The sequence below is a fragment of the Monodelphis domestica genome, chromosome 2, assembly GCF_027887165.1.
Source record: "Monodelphis domestica isolate mMonDom1 chromosome 2, mMonDom1.pri, whole genome shotgun sequence".
Taxonomy (NCBI): Eukaryota; Metazoa; Chordata; class Mammalia; order Didelphimorphia; family Didelphidae; genus Monodelphis; species Monodelphis domestica.
Genome location: NC_077228.1, coordinates 233548282 through 233561697, shown reverse-complemented (window position 1 = coordinate 233561697; position 13416 = coordinate 233548282). Strand labels below are relative to the sequence as shown.

At 36.3% G+C, this 13416-nt stretch overlaps 1 protein-coding gene across 3 annotated transcripts in view; it reads left to right on the top strand.

Moving 5' to 3' along the window:
* Positions 1 to 13416, top strand: part of RPTOR (regulatory associated protein of MTOR complex 1) — a 569750-nt gene that overhangs the window by 452347 nt on the left and 103987 nt on the right. For all 3 annotated transcript variants that reach the window (XM_056817367.1, XM_056817369.1, XM_056817370.1), the window contains 3 exons: positions 9816 to 9919; positions 10576 to 10759; positions 13303 to 13413. In XM_056817367.1, the coding sequence (XP_056673345.1) occupies positions 9816 to 9919; positions 10576 to 10759; positions 13303 to 13413 (399 nt within the window). The remainder of the gene's footprint in view (positions 1 to 9815; positions 9920 to 10575; positions 10760 to 13302; positions 13414 to 13416) is intronic.

Sequence of the window (13416 nt, the reverse complement as noted above, 5' to 3'; positions counted from 1 at the left end):
ATTCATACAACATGCACTGTTCCTCACACCTAATCACTGTAATTGGTCCAAATTCCCATTCCACTTCTGCATAATGATGTGGAAGTGACCCCAAGTTCTTGAATGCTTTAACAGGAGTGCACAAACTCTACTAGTTGGAAAACTTTCAATTATAGTCAAATTATTAAATTGTGCCTGCCATTCAAAGGTCAACGTAGCTAAATGTGAAACAGCTCAGCATCAGTAAGGGTTGAATTTTTTGGTCAAGCCAGCCCAAGAAGTACATAAGAATATAGAGTACCCTCTTCACATTTACATTATTGATGGTTGAGTGATAGAAAATTGACAGTGACAAAAAATCTTAGAAAACATTAATTAAACCATGGATATTCTTAATGTATAATGTAAAGGGTGAAATTATGGCTGAGACTGAATGTATAATTAATTTAGGTCACCAAGGACTTTGTTTATAAAAATCCTAATGAAAAACCCAAATAATAAAATACCCAAGTCAGCTGCCAAATTTTATGGTGATTTAATTGATATAGTAGAGAAAATTAAGAAGAAGGGAGAAGAAAAGGGAGAAGGATTTCTCCCCACCACCACCCCCTGCCTGGCTGGTACTGGGCGAGAAGATTAAAAGATCTAGAAAGTAAGGATTTGGAGTGTGAAGGAGGAAGGAATCAACCTGAACTCCAAAAGGGGCTCAGTTAAGATGCCTGAACCTGAATCAGGTCAAGGAAAAACTCACCGCCAAAACCCAGACAATAACTGCCACCACTCCCAAGATGTCGGAACACCTAGCACACTGCCAGCCAGAGTCGCCTCTCCAGGGAAAGAAAGAGGAAGGAAGTGACATGCCTTTTATGGACATTTTTACATCACTTTTCTGCATCTCATCTGTACCAATGAGGACTTAGCTTGACTTAGGACATCCCAGAGGTCTGTCCTTTTTTTTGCACATGTCTGTTGAAGGCCATCTCCTCAAATAATTAAATCTTGAGTTTGATGCAGACCTTCAAAAATCTTGTTAAACTGAGTAGGATGGAGAATGTAGAGTTTCCAAGACCTGATTCTGTAATTCCAAGTATCTCCATTGTTACTGATCAGGAAATATCTAAATCATATCTTCTAAAGAATGGTCTGATTAGGGTGGAATAGTTTTAAAATTCACAATAATTGTCCTATACCTATTTGCTACCAATCATCTTCACTCTTTATACTGCATCAGTTCTTTCAAATTTTCTGAGGTTTCTCTAAATTGATTATATTGTTAACTTATTGTGATATAATAACTTTCCATTCTATCTACATGGCATAATTTGTTCAGTCATTCCCCAATTATGGGCACCCATGTGGTTTCCAGTTCTTTGCTACAAGAACAACAACAAAAATACTGCTCTCAATATTTTTTGAGTGAATAAGTTCTAGCCTTCTGACTTTGACCTCTTTGGGATTTATGTGCAGTAGTGGTATTAAAATAGTTGTAAGTTGCTTTCCAGGGTGGTTGGACCCCTCAACAGGTCATTACTATTCTTCTGGAGCCCTTCCAACAATTGTCATTTTCCTGTTTTTGTCAGCTTCACCAATCTGATGGGTACCGGTAGAACCTTAGAATTATTTTAATTTTTTCTTATTATTAGTGATTTCTAACATTTTTATGTTGATAGCTTTTATTTCTTTATTCAAATCTACCTGTAAATATCATTTTATAGCTTTTCTGAAGATAGAACTGAACAAAATTATAGTAAGTGAAATTTAGCATATCTCACCAGAGTGAAAATGATTGGGTACCAATGTGAGAGTCTTTTTACAATCAGCTATTTGTGAAGTCAGATCATCTACTAGTTTAAAAAAGTCAAAATAGTAGAAGGGATAAAGATAAAGGATGGCATTATTTACACTGTAGAAGCTCCTAACACACGTTTAAGCAAGTGGTTGACTGTAAAATAAAAAATATACAAAAGTAAAGAGAATGGTACACAATAGTCTATCTCCTATTTCTGTACCTTTAAGCTGGCTGTCCCTCATGCATGGAATACTCCCCATCCCAGAGGCCCTCTTAGGCTTTTAGAATGAAGTTCAAGCACCATATGCTCCATGAAGCCTTTCTTGATCCCCCAAGTTTCTAGCACAATTAACTACTCTGCATATTTTGTATTTATTCACTTCTTGATGCTGCATATATTTCTATAGGTATTTGTTCTCTTTCCATTAGAATGTAAGCTCCTGGTGAATAGGCATGGTTTTCTTCTTAGTATTTTACACCCAGCCCCCAGCACAGTGCCTGGCACATAATATCATTTAACAACTTTCTTCAAGATTCACAAACCTTACAACTCTGTCAGTTAGGTAGTATGAATATTATTATCTGCATTTTACAGATGAGGATAAGTATTAAAAGAAGGTAAGTAACTTCCCAGAGGTCAATAACTAATAAATATCTAAACTGAGATTCATATCCAGGTCTTTTGATTCTGCATCCAGTGCTTTTTCTATTATAGCATGACAGAAGATTCTGTCACCTCACTTTTTTTTTTTAATTGAGGGTAAAGTACCATGCAGAGTTTAGCAAGAAGACCTCTAGCCTAGGAAATTAAGAGAACTAACAAATGGATAACAAATGGGAATTAAGTGAAATAAATCTTCAGGTATGTCTTTGGTGTTTTTATCAGTGACAAAAGTGAAAGCATTTTATTTGGAGCTTGACACCTAAGTATTCAATGTAGTATTAAAATAAATGGTAACAGTACTTGAACAAATGAAGTTGGGAAAAGCTACTGAACATAACCAGATACATACAGAAGGAAGCTATGCCAAAGAGAACATAATTTTAAAGGGATTCAGAGTTCACTTTTTAAGATATCTCAAAAGGGCAAAAGACTTCAAAAGAATGGAGGTTGGGGGGGGGTTGCACATTAATACTAATTTTAAGATGGAGAACAGAAATGCATGAGGAATTACTTGCCCATAAAACCATAAGATTCTACTGTCTGAGGAAAAAAACTTTAAGAGTCTGTCAAACAAAGTGCAATTCTAAAATAATGTCTCTCAATATCTTTAAAAGTAATTAAACACAAAAATGTCATGAGCAGTACAACCATAACAATAACTATGTTAAATAATCTTTTTAACCACCATATTCTTTTTTCTGATGGCTGCCATTCAGGAAACTTGTTGGTCTTGGGAGAAAAAAAAGATTTCAGTTGACCCAAAAGAAAATGGAAAGATTCAGTATTGGTGTAAGTAGGCCACAGCCTCAAGGATTTGTGGGAGATATGGAACTGAAGACAAGGATAAATATGATCAGAAAGGGAAATGAGCCTATCACATAGGAAAAAAGGATAGATAACAGCTCAAGCATTTCATTGATAGCCACAAAATACTTAAAGAATTCAATAGGGCCATTTATTTATTAAAGTGGATAACCCCAGGATAAAATAGACTTAGAAAAGCACAAGCAAGAATTGAGAAGGAAAAATTATGGATGGATTCTCATCTGCTTAGATTCAGTGATCACCCAGCCCATTGAGTTCAGGAATCTGAAAGTATCTCCTAGGCAACTCCTCCTTATCTGACCTTCTTTCTTGAAATAAATGTTTCACCTTAGATTTCCCTAAAATAAATAAAATAGTTAAGATTTCTCTTCCAAAAGACTGATAAAATAAAATCAAGAATAAGCAAAAGAACTTAACCTTTAATTTCATTGATATAGGAAACTCCCAGATGAGGGAACTCCTTCCCCCATGCAGGTTGACTGACACTGTTATGGGCACTGGAAGAATACCTTTGGGGTTCGGGAAGGATACCTTTTGCAAGCATGCAAGACTCCAAAACTTAGCTTAAAAACAAAAAAGAGATTTATTAATTTAGAAAGTAATGTTGAGAGTGGCCAGGAGGATAGCAAGGTAGAACAGTAAGATGGGGAGCAGTTCTTTGGGAGGACAGCATGAAAGGAAAGGCTGTTCCCCCCGATGACATCAGTTCTGGGGGTTTTATACTTTTTACAACAGAGTTAGTCACTCAGGCATGAGATGGGGTGATCATACTGGTGTCTGCCTGGGGACATAAAGATTCCTTAGTTTTAGGGAACAAACAGATGTCTGATAGGATCAAGGTGTGGCTTGAAGGTGCATCTTTCTGTCCATCTAGAGGACGATCAAAGGAAGATAGTCATCTCAGGACCCTAGAGGGGTCATTGGGTGTTTTTAGGCTCAGAGTCAGGAGAAGGCAAAACAAGGGAGTTTCTCTGATAATAGTTTGCCTGGGTTTCTGGGGTACAGTGCCCATGTCAACACCTTGTCTGAAACTTAGAGTATTAAGAGAATTACCTAAAACACTGAGAAATTAACTGTGTTCGATCAGAGTATATAAAAATCTAGCTTTAATGGCTCTGAGACATGCTCTTTATCCACTATGCCAAATTGCCTCTAGGTGTCATACATACATCCTGATACACCTCCAACCAAACCATATTAAAATATAATTGGAAAATATATAACAAAATAAATAAAGATGCAACAGAACATAGATAAGGTTAACATGTTTTCTCCTGCAGGGATCCTTGTGTATAGTTCAGTGACCCTGTTTCTATTTGAGGTTGATGGCATTATTGCTCTAAGTAAAAGTAATAGACATTAACTGAACCAGTAAAGTGCTCCTTAACAGTCTTGTTTGTCAGATCAATCAAAGGTAGTCATTAAGGAGTTTGCTTTCAGAAAATTAAAGTAAGATTACTTTAGTTTACTTTATAAAAGATCAGCAATGCTCTAGAAGGGTACTGCCATAAAAGAAACCAGGAAAAAACAAAAAACCATTCATCCAAGGTTGAAATCCTACTCCTTAGAGATGTTGGGAGGCCCTGAAGTAGAGAAATAGTTAAGAACTCAGTAACTCCCACTCATTTTTCTTATTGGGACTTCATTGCAGATATTGTGGGGGCTGATGAATCCACAGAATAGAATGGAGTGGAGCATTCAGAGTGGGATCATCTCTTGAGTGTCTGAGAACTTTGGGTAATGAGTCACTGTCTAAAACAGTGGTTGTTTGAGCTTTTATAATCCTTAAATATTGAAAGGTTTCTGAATTTTGGTGAAGTTTTCTAGTTCAACATCAAAAGTATTCTTCCTCCGCCTTCAACCATTTTCCTGAAAGTTTGGAGAAGAACAGTCAACAATTATTCCCAAATGAGTAATGTGAAATGAAATGACAGTTTTTTTAGTTTAAGTTTCTCCCCTTTATCTGAAATAAGATTCTTTTCAGACAGTGAGTAGGGTGGAGAGGTGTGAAATGGTCAAGCAATTTGCATACTTGAGAGAAAACAAACTGAAGAATTTGACTCAAAAGAACTTATGTTAGATAGGTTTAATACTAAAAACCTATCTTAGGCTTCATTGTGGAAATAATTCATTCGGGGTGATTGGGGGGGGTCCAAAAATCTCAGTTTCCCAATTTATGGCAAGGATTCAATCCTACCTACATTTATTTAGTGTTTTCTTTGTGTCTCTCACAATATTAAGGACCCATGATACAAAGACAAAAATTAAAAGTCTCTACCTTCAAAGAGCTTATACTCTTCTGGCATGGAAACTTTTATTTATAATATTAAGGAGCATTATTTCCTGTGTGACCTTGGCAACCTCTTTTATTACCCAAATAGCATTTTGTAGCTATCTGATATATTATTTTTCTATTATAATATTTTGTGTCTCTGTCATCCTGTGAGCCAAGAACCCTGTCTTACCTAAACTTTGTTTTTCCCCCAATTCTGACTAGCACAATGCTTTGCACACAGCATATAGATTTAATAAATGTTTGTTGAACTGAATTCTGGAAGCTCTGTTGCTATTTAAATGAAAGATTTCATAATTAATTTGTCTTGCATTTTAAATCTATGGACCTGGTTGCCTTTCCAAAGTTCTTAACTACCAATTGATATTTATGAATGAAAAATTAGATTTCTTGGAAGCTGAGTTATGTATTTGGGAAGAAGTAGATATGTGTAGGAAGCTGTTAGTTCAAGTTCTTATTAAATAGGTTTTTTTTAGTTTCACAATCTTTGTTTCTTTAGCTGTCTCCCTTATAACTGGATCATCATTCTCTTTGGGTGTCATAAGGTTCTTTGAAACCTGATGACTTTAAGTGTCCAGAGTGGGTCTCAGCTCCTCCCCTAAAACTGCTGAGTGATTATTAGAAAAGAAAAATCTTTGCCAAACTTAGGTTTATTTAAAAAAAAAAAAAGGCAGTCCATTTGCCAATAAAGTCTTTTTTTTATTGTTTCCCTACCATTTATAACCTTAAAGAAGGCTTTCCAAATCTATATTAAATCCTGAAACAAAGAAGTCCTGCCCTCCTGGGTGCCAAATCTTAAGCTGGCACAATTTTTTTTCTGTGTTGGAATTTCAAACCCTATGTATGAGCCCTAGAGGAAGGAAATTTTATACCACTGACTGTTTTCCCCTCATCTACAGGGTTTAGCATCAAATATAAATTTGATGAAAATGTTTTCAACCCAAAAAATAGAGAAAATAAAAACAAGAATGAAAATGATAGACTGCTCTGGTTTCTCCAGATGCTAATGGCAACACAGTTGGATACAATTATAGAAAGCCTTGGATTCTTTTAAGTGTTGCTTCATGGGCATGACTCATTAATGAAGCAGCTTCCCAGGATGGCTCCATCAAGCTGCTCCCTCAAAAGGCTTGAGGCTTAATTACCCTTCCAGTTACTTCCCTAGTACATATTGCATACCTTCAGATGAGAACATTTACAAGCAATTCCTAGTCTATACCACTTCAACCTGGGGCTGGTATTCAAAGTAACTATTCCTACTATACATAGATTTAAAAAAAAATTCAGGCTATAAGCAAAAACCTGTGTTGAGTATTTTTGATAAAGAAAAAAATTTGTGGCATGAAGTAAATTATTTTAAGAAGAACAAGTGTTTTCTCACATTACTAAGTCACAGAACTGAGACATGAGAGCTTGTTTGGCAGTTCAAGATAAATTCTTTTTCTCTTCAGGAAAAAAAAAAATAGTAGAACCCTTATTGTAGTTGTTCCTCTCAGCCTAGTTTCTCCAAGGATTTTATAAATCTCTTTAAGGGAGCTAAGTGAATACAAATCACCTTTGATGAATACAAATCAGCTTTGGACATTGATCCCACTCATTGAATTTCTAGCATAACTACACTCTTAGTTAGTACTTAGTACTTAGTACTGTTTCTAATATATATCTTCTTTTTGTATTTCCAAGTCATAATCAACTTGTCCCATTCACAGCAAAGGTAAAATAATTATTTTTAAAAAGCTACATTTTCAAGAAGGAGCAAGAGTCATTGTACTCATATGGCTTTGAACAAGAACAGAAACAGATAATACATTCGAAGGCCAGCTTAGATGCCCAGCTTTGTTCTTCAGAGCATACAGAGTCTACATTTTCCTTTTTGAAAAATTCATGATGTACAGTATTATAATGAGTCTGCCACTACTCATACCTCCTCAAAATGAGAACCACAATGTTCAAGAGAATTGATCTGAAAGCAAAAGTGGTGTGAGATCTCAGGCATCTAGGGAGGGAGTGGTGCAAGGAGGAGAAATGAAAGTTGAGAATTTGCTTCAGACAAATCTCTCTTTAAAGGAAGTATAGCCATAAAAAAAGTAAGGATGAGAAGTAGCCTTCAATTCAAGTACTTACATTTGCAATATACTCTAGTGAGTTGTGTGTGCATTAAGACCTTTGCCCTCAGATTTCACATTGTTTTCCATTATATTCTCTTATACTTATCCCACCTCCAGATGCTTTCATATTTTTTGTTGATACTAGCATCCTTCTAGTTACTCAATTTTTCAATCTCAAAAATATCCTCAACTTTGCCTTTACCTTATTCCTCCATCCAATTACTTGCCAATTGTTTGCAATTCCACTTTCACAACATCCCCCAATATCCACTTACAAGGCTACCACTTTAGAGACTTATGATCTCTTTCCTAGATCATTATGATGGTTTCATAATTAGTATCTCTCCTGACCTCTAATCCATCTCCTACACAAGTAGAGGGAGGAAAGAGAACAAACAACAACATGTTCTATACATGAATAATGATAATATATGTTTAATGTGATGGGGCAAAAGAAAGTTTCTAACAAAGTACTTGCAATATTTGAGGAAGGACAGGACAGCTCACTATTGACCAGAAAGTTAGAAGCCTTCCCGCCCCCTTGCAATCTTGGCTTTCTTTCATTTTTAACCACTTGGTTAACTTTTTTTTTCATTTCAACATTTTTATCAAACACCTAGTATGTATAAGGTACTATACCTAGTGTAAGGGATACCAGGACAGGGACAAAACTGTCTCTGGAAGCTTGCATGTGTACAGACAAATAAATGCAAAGTAGTTTGAGAAAGGAATTTACAACTGGGTAGAAAGCCAAGTTCAGGGAACAGCTAGTAACCCAGTTTGACTGAGAACAGAGAGTACAATGGGTAGTATCATGAATTAAAGTGGGAAAAGGTAGGTAAAAGCCACATGGTAGATGGCTTTAAGTCCTGAGTTAAGGTGTTTGAATTTTAATCTAGAAGCAATAATCACAAAAAAAATTTTGTTCAGGGCAATGACATGTTCAAATCTTTGCCTTGGAAGAGTATTTTCAAAGGCAGAAATTAGAAGGGTACTGAAAGCAAAGAAGGCTCCTTACGAGGTGATGAGAAACCTAGCATAAGTTTAAACATAACTATTTTTCTAACAATTGCCATGATTAGGACTTATTGGATCCCAGATAAACAATTACTAGATCATTAGAACAGAGGCTGTTTTCATTTTGTCTTTGCATCTCCAGCACTTAGGACAGAGTTTTTAGAAACTAGCCAGGTATAGAGTGTACATTTAATAAATATTTGTTATATAAGATTGGATTCAGATTTTTAACATAATTAAAGCAAGTGAATATCAAAAATTGCATTTTGTGAACAATTAGAGCTTATGTGTATTTTTACAGACAAAACTCTTTTTTTGAAAGCTTATTAGTATGTAGTTAGTTGTAGAGCCCTTCAAAAATAATGTAGCCAATAACCTTGTATTGTTATCTTGTAAACTAAGAAGAGATTGTTACCCTTGACCAATGTACTCCTTCCTCACTTCCTCACAGAAATCCTCTCTTCTTTCAACCCACAACTCACTCCACACATTGTAGATGAAGTCTTTCCTGATTCCCTAAACTGCTAGCCGCCACCACCACCAAACCATATGGTGTTTAAAGACTGTGTGTTAATTTAAATTTATCCTCATTATGTTTATTCTAGATATATCATTATATGCTGTGTGACCCTGGGTAAATCACTTACCCTCTCACTTCCCTAGGCAACTCTTGAAGGTTAAAAGTTACCTAGAAGGGGGGCAGCTCAGTGGATTGAGAGCCAGGCCTAGAGACAGGAGGTCCCAGGTTCAAAGCTGGCCTCAGTCACTTCCTAGCTGTGTGACCCTGGGCAAGTCACTTGATCCCCATTGCCTACCCCTTACCACTCTTCTGCCTTGGAGCCAATACACAGTATTGACTCCAAGACAGAAGATAAGGGTTTAAAAAAAAAAAGTTACCTAGAAGGTACCACCCTATGGGTGTAGGGCTCACTGGGAGTTTCCTCCACCAGTGAAAATACAGGCCTAGTCCCCACCTCAGTCCCTCCATTTATATCTATATCCTTATAATCTTCCCCATTTGAATGTAAGTTCCTTTGGAGGAGGGACTCATTGTATTTGTGCCTGGCATTTAGGAACTCTCAGTAAATACTTGCTGATTGATTAATTAACCTCTCATGGTATTTATTCCATTTTTTATAGGCAACTGTCAATGCCCGTCCCCAGCGCATCCTTGACACATCTTCCCTTACTCAGTCTGCTCCTGCTAGTCCAACCAACAAAGGCATGCACATTCACCAAGTTGGGTAAGTTTTTTACTGGTTTAGAGTCCGGGGGGGGGGGGGGGGGAGGTTCCTCTTAGCATTCTCTTTCTGATTTGTACTTTGTTTATTTCTTCCTCATCTCCATCTTCTGCACTTTTATCCCTCTCCTTCCCACCAATATATCTTCCTTCATTCCCAGAGGTCTTCTTCAAGTTGAGATCAGTTTGTTGTTTGCACATGATATAACAGTTAAAGGTTCCCTTAGCATTCCTATAAAATTGTAAAAGTCAATAACAGTGTATCCTAATTAGAACACTTACAGGAAAATTTTTTCCCAGTGACAGTTTTGTTTCTCAGGGAGCAGTTTAATTGCATGACAAAAACAGATACAACTTAGTAAATTATTCTATATTTTTTACTGCTCATAGTAGAAATGATCTATTTGGCTATTAATTCAGTTAGTTCTTAGCCTACATTCTGGTATACTAAACTTCCATGAAAAAGACTTAGTATTAGATTGTCTCACTACAGAGTAATGCTTAATCATTTAAGAGGATGTATGTTTAGAGGCTAGGGGCTAAACTAAAGGCCTTTTAGGGTGTCTATGGCATCTAGGTAAGGGATGATGAAAGCTTTTATCTTTAAGTGAGTTTTATGCAAAAAATCATCTTTGTCTCTTATACTTCTCCCTCTGGCAGAGGCTCTCCTCCAACATCAAGTACCAGCAGCTCCAGCCTGACCAATGATGTGACTAAGCAGCCAGGCAGTCGGGACATCCCATCAGGCAGACCAGCTAATGTGGGCACCATGGGTGTGCAGTATACACCTCACTCCCACCAGTTCCCCAGGACTCGTAAAATGTTTGATAAAGGCCCAGACCAGGTAAAAAAGAACAACATTCTTTAATATTTGCCAACATCTTTTTGGGCTCATTATTTTCTCTGTAGCCATTCTAATTAGTTCCTAATCAAGGGATATCTTTATTTCTTAGTGATAGAAGAAGAGTATCAGGATTTAACTAACTTTATGTCATTCAATTTGTAACAATCAGAGCTAAGATTATTTCCTACAACCCTTCCAAGTCTGCTCTCTTGCTTAGTCCATTGAGTTAGATTACCCCTTCCTTTCTTTGCCATTTGTTCACATGCACATCTTCCCTATTGTTTGAACTATTATCTCCTTTATGAATATTGCAATGTGCATTTTTCTTATTGCTGCCACCACCAGACTCCTTTCTTCTATTCTTAGTAATTTCCATAAAATTAAGCCAAATAATAAAATTGATTTTTTTCTCTTCCTGGAAAAATATTATTTTGTAACACTTGATGTGGCAACATTAACCATAGCTATCGAATAGAACTATTTAATCTGAGCAGGTTATTTATTCTTTTTTAAATATGCCCTTGCTCTGCATAAACTGGTGTAATTTCCTTCTCAACACAGTACAAAAGACATTCTGAAAAGACAACTTCATATTTTTATTTGCATATGAGTACCTTGTTTTTCAGGATCATGTCTCCTACATGTTCATAAAATTATTCTTAACAAATATTTGTGACCTTTTTCTGGCTTCCTATGTTAAGGTTACTGGGACTGAAAAGAGATTTCAAGAAAAATAAGATACATTCTACACTCCTGATCAGTGTAGGAGTTAGCAGAGTCCACTGATGAAAAGGAAAGAAGGAAAATAACTAGAGAGAATCATTGTGCCCAGGAGATTAAAAAGTGGCCATCATACTAGCCAGACATGATGTTGGCAGATAGTGGACAAAGTTTTACAAATGCCATTCAGCAACTGTTCCTTGTTCCTAATTCAGAATACCACCTGCTACTCCATGCCTGGGCTGCTCAGTAGTAGATTGCCAAATGGTACCAAGTGTGGGACTTAGCTCTCCTGTGGATGAAACCTGACATAATGGCAGCTGCTGTTTCATCTGTCAATCTAAGCAAGAAAGGAAGCCAGATGTAAGCTTGTGTTTGTGTTTATCATTGGCTAACATTTCTGGATTCCTATTTTGGCATGGAGTACAGCTAACAACAGACATTTTGTTTGATTGTTCCAAATAAACACATCACTAAGACTGCCACCATAATTGGGTTTCTGATGTTACCTGTAGGAATTATTCTTTTTTTATTTCATCTCCTCTTCTGGATTTTCCAACTCTAGTTGCTTATCATTAGGGAATCAATCAGCAAGTAGTTATTAAGCAATACTGTGTTCCAGGCACTATATTAGATACTGGGGATAGACGTATAGTAAAGAAAACAATCGATACTCATGAGAAGTTTATGTTCTAATGTCAGAAGCAACAATCATGTCTATAAATCCTAAAATTTAAATCCTTGAGTAAATCAGTTTCAGTTAAGTAATTTTAGTTCATATGCCAAATTGTAAAGGATGGATAGAAAAAGGAGGGGAAGTAGAAGCAGAGAATGTATACAGCAATTGCTACAAACTTGACTAAGAAAGGGAGAAAAGTTATAGAATGATTCCTCAAGAGCCTGCTAGGGTACAATGAAGGTTTTTTTTTTTTTTTAAGAATACAGAGAAAGAAGAGATTTGAGTATGAATGAATACAGTAGAAAAGGGACCGATAGATAGAAAGATATTGAAGACTGGGGATTGAAGAGAGGAATGATTAAGATTTCAATCTACAGGAGAAAGAAAAGAGTATATAATCAACGAAAAGTTGGCCTTGACAGAGAGAGACCATCTCTTTGTGGGAGCCTAAAGAAAAGGCAAGAAAATTGAGCTTCATGTTAAAAGGTTTTGAAATTGAGAGTGGAAAAAGAGGAAACATCTCAGATGGCCTCAATTTTCTCAATAAAGTAAGAAGGCAGGTCCTCAGCTGGATGTGGGCAAAGGTTAAAGGTTTAGGAATTTTGAGGAAAGAAGGGAATATTTGAAAAAATCTTTGTGAGGAATAAAATTGGGAAGCAATTAGGGAAAATTAAAAGGATTTCCTTACTGCAATGAAACCCCAGATGAATTTGGGCAACATAAATTTATAACATATCTTGTAAGGAGAATTGTATGGCATCTTCCAGTTATTCAGCATCATGTGAATAGGAGTTTAGGAGGTAGGTAATGAGAATAATGCAGAGCTAAGGTGTGGTAAAGGGCGTGTAGTAATAAGACAATGGGTGAAGGGATTTGAGAATACAGAAAAGTAAAGTGAGAGAAGAGATCATTATCTTTGTATCCAAGGATTCAGAAATTAATAAGGGCAAAGAATGGGTTCATGGAAGCTGAGGCATAGAAAAGATGGAATGATAGGAGGTTATAGTCAGATATAGAAATGTCTGTTTTTAATTGGAGAAATGAAAGTAATAGAAAGTAACAGAAAGAAGCACATAGAAATTATTTTCTTGGATGACAGTTTGCTAAATTATTTCTTTATGCTTTCTATCTCTCCTCATGGAAGACCACTGATGATGCAGATGACACTGTTGGGCACAAAAGTTTCATTTCGGCCACAATGCAGACAGGATTCTGTGACTGGAGCGCCAAGTATTTTGCCCAACCAGTAATGAAGGTA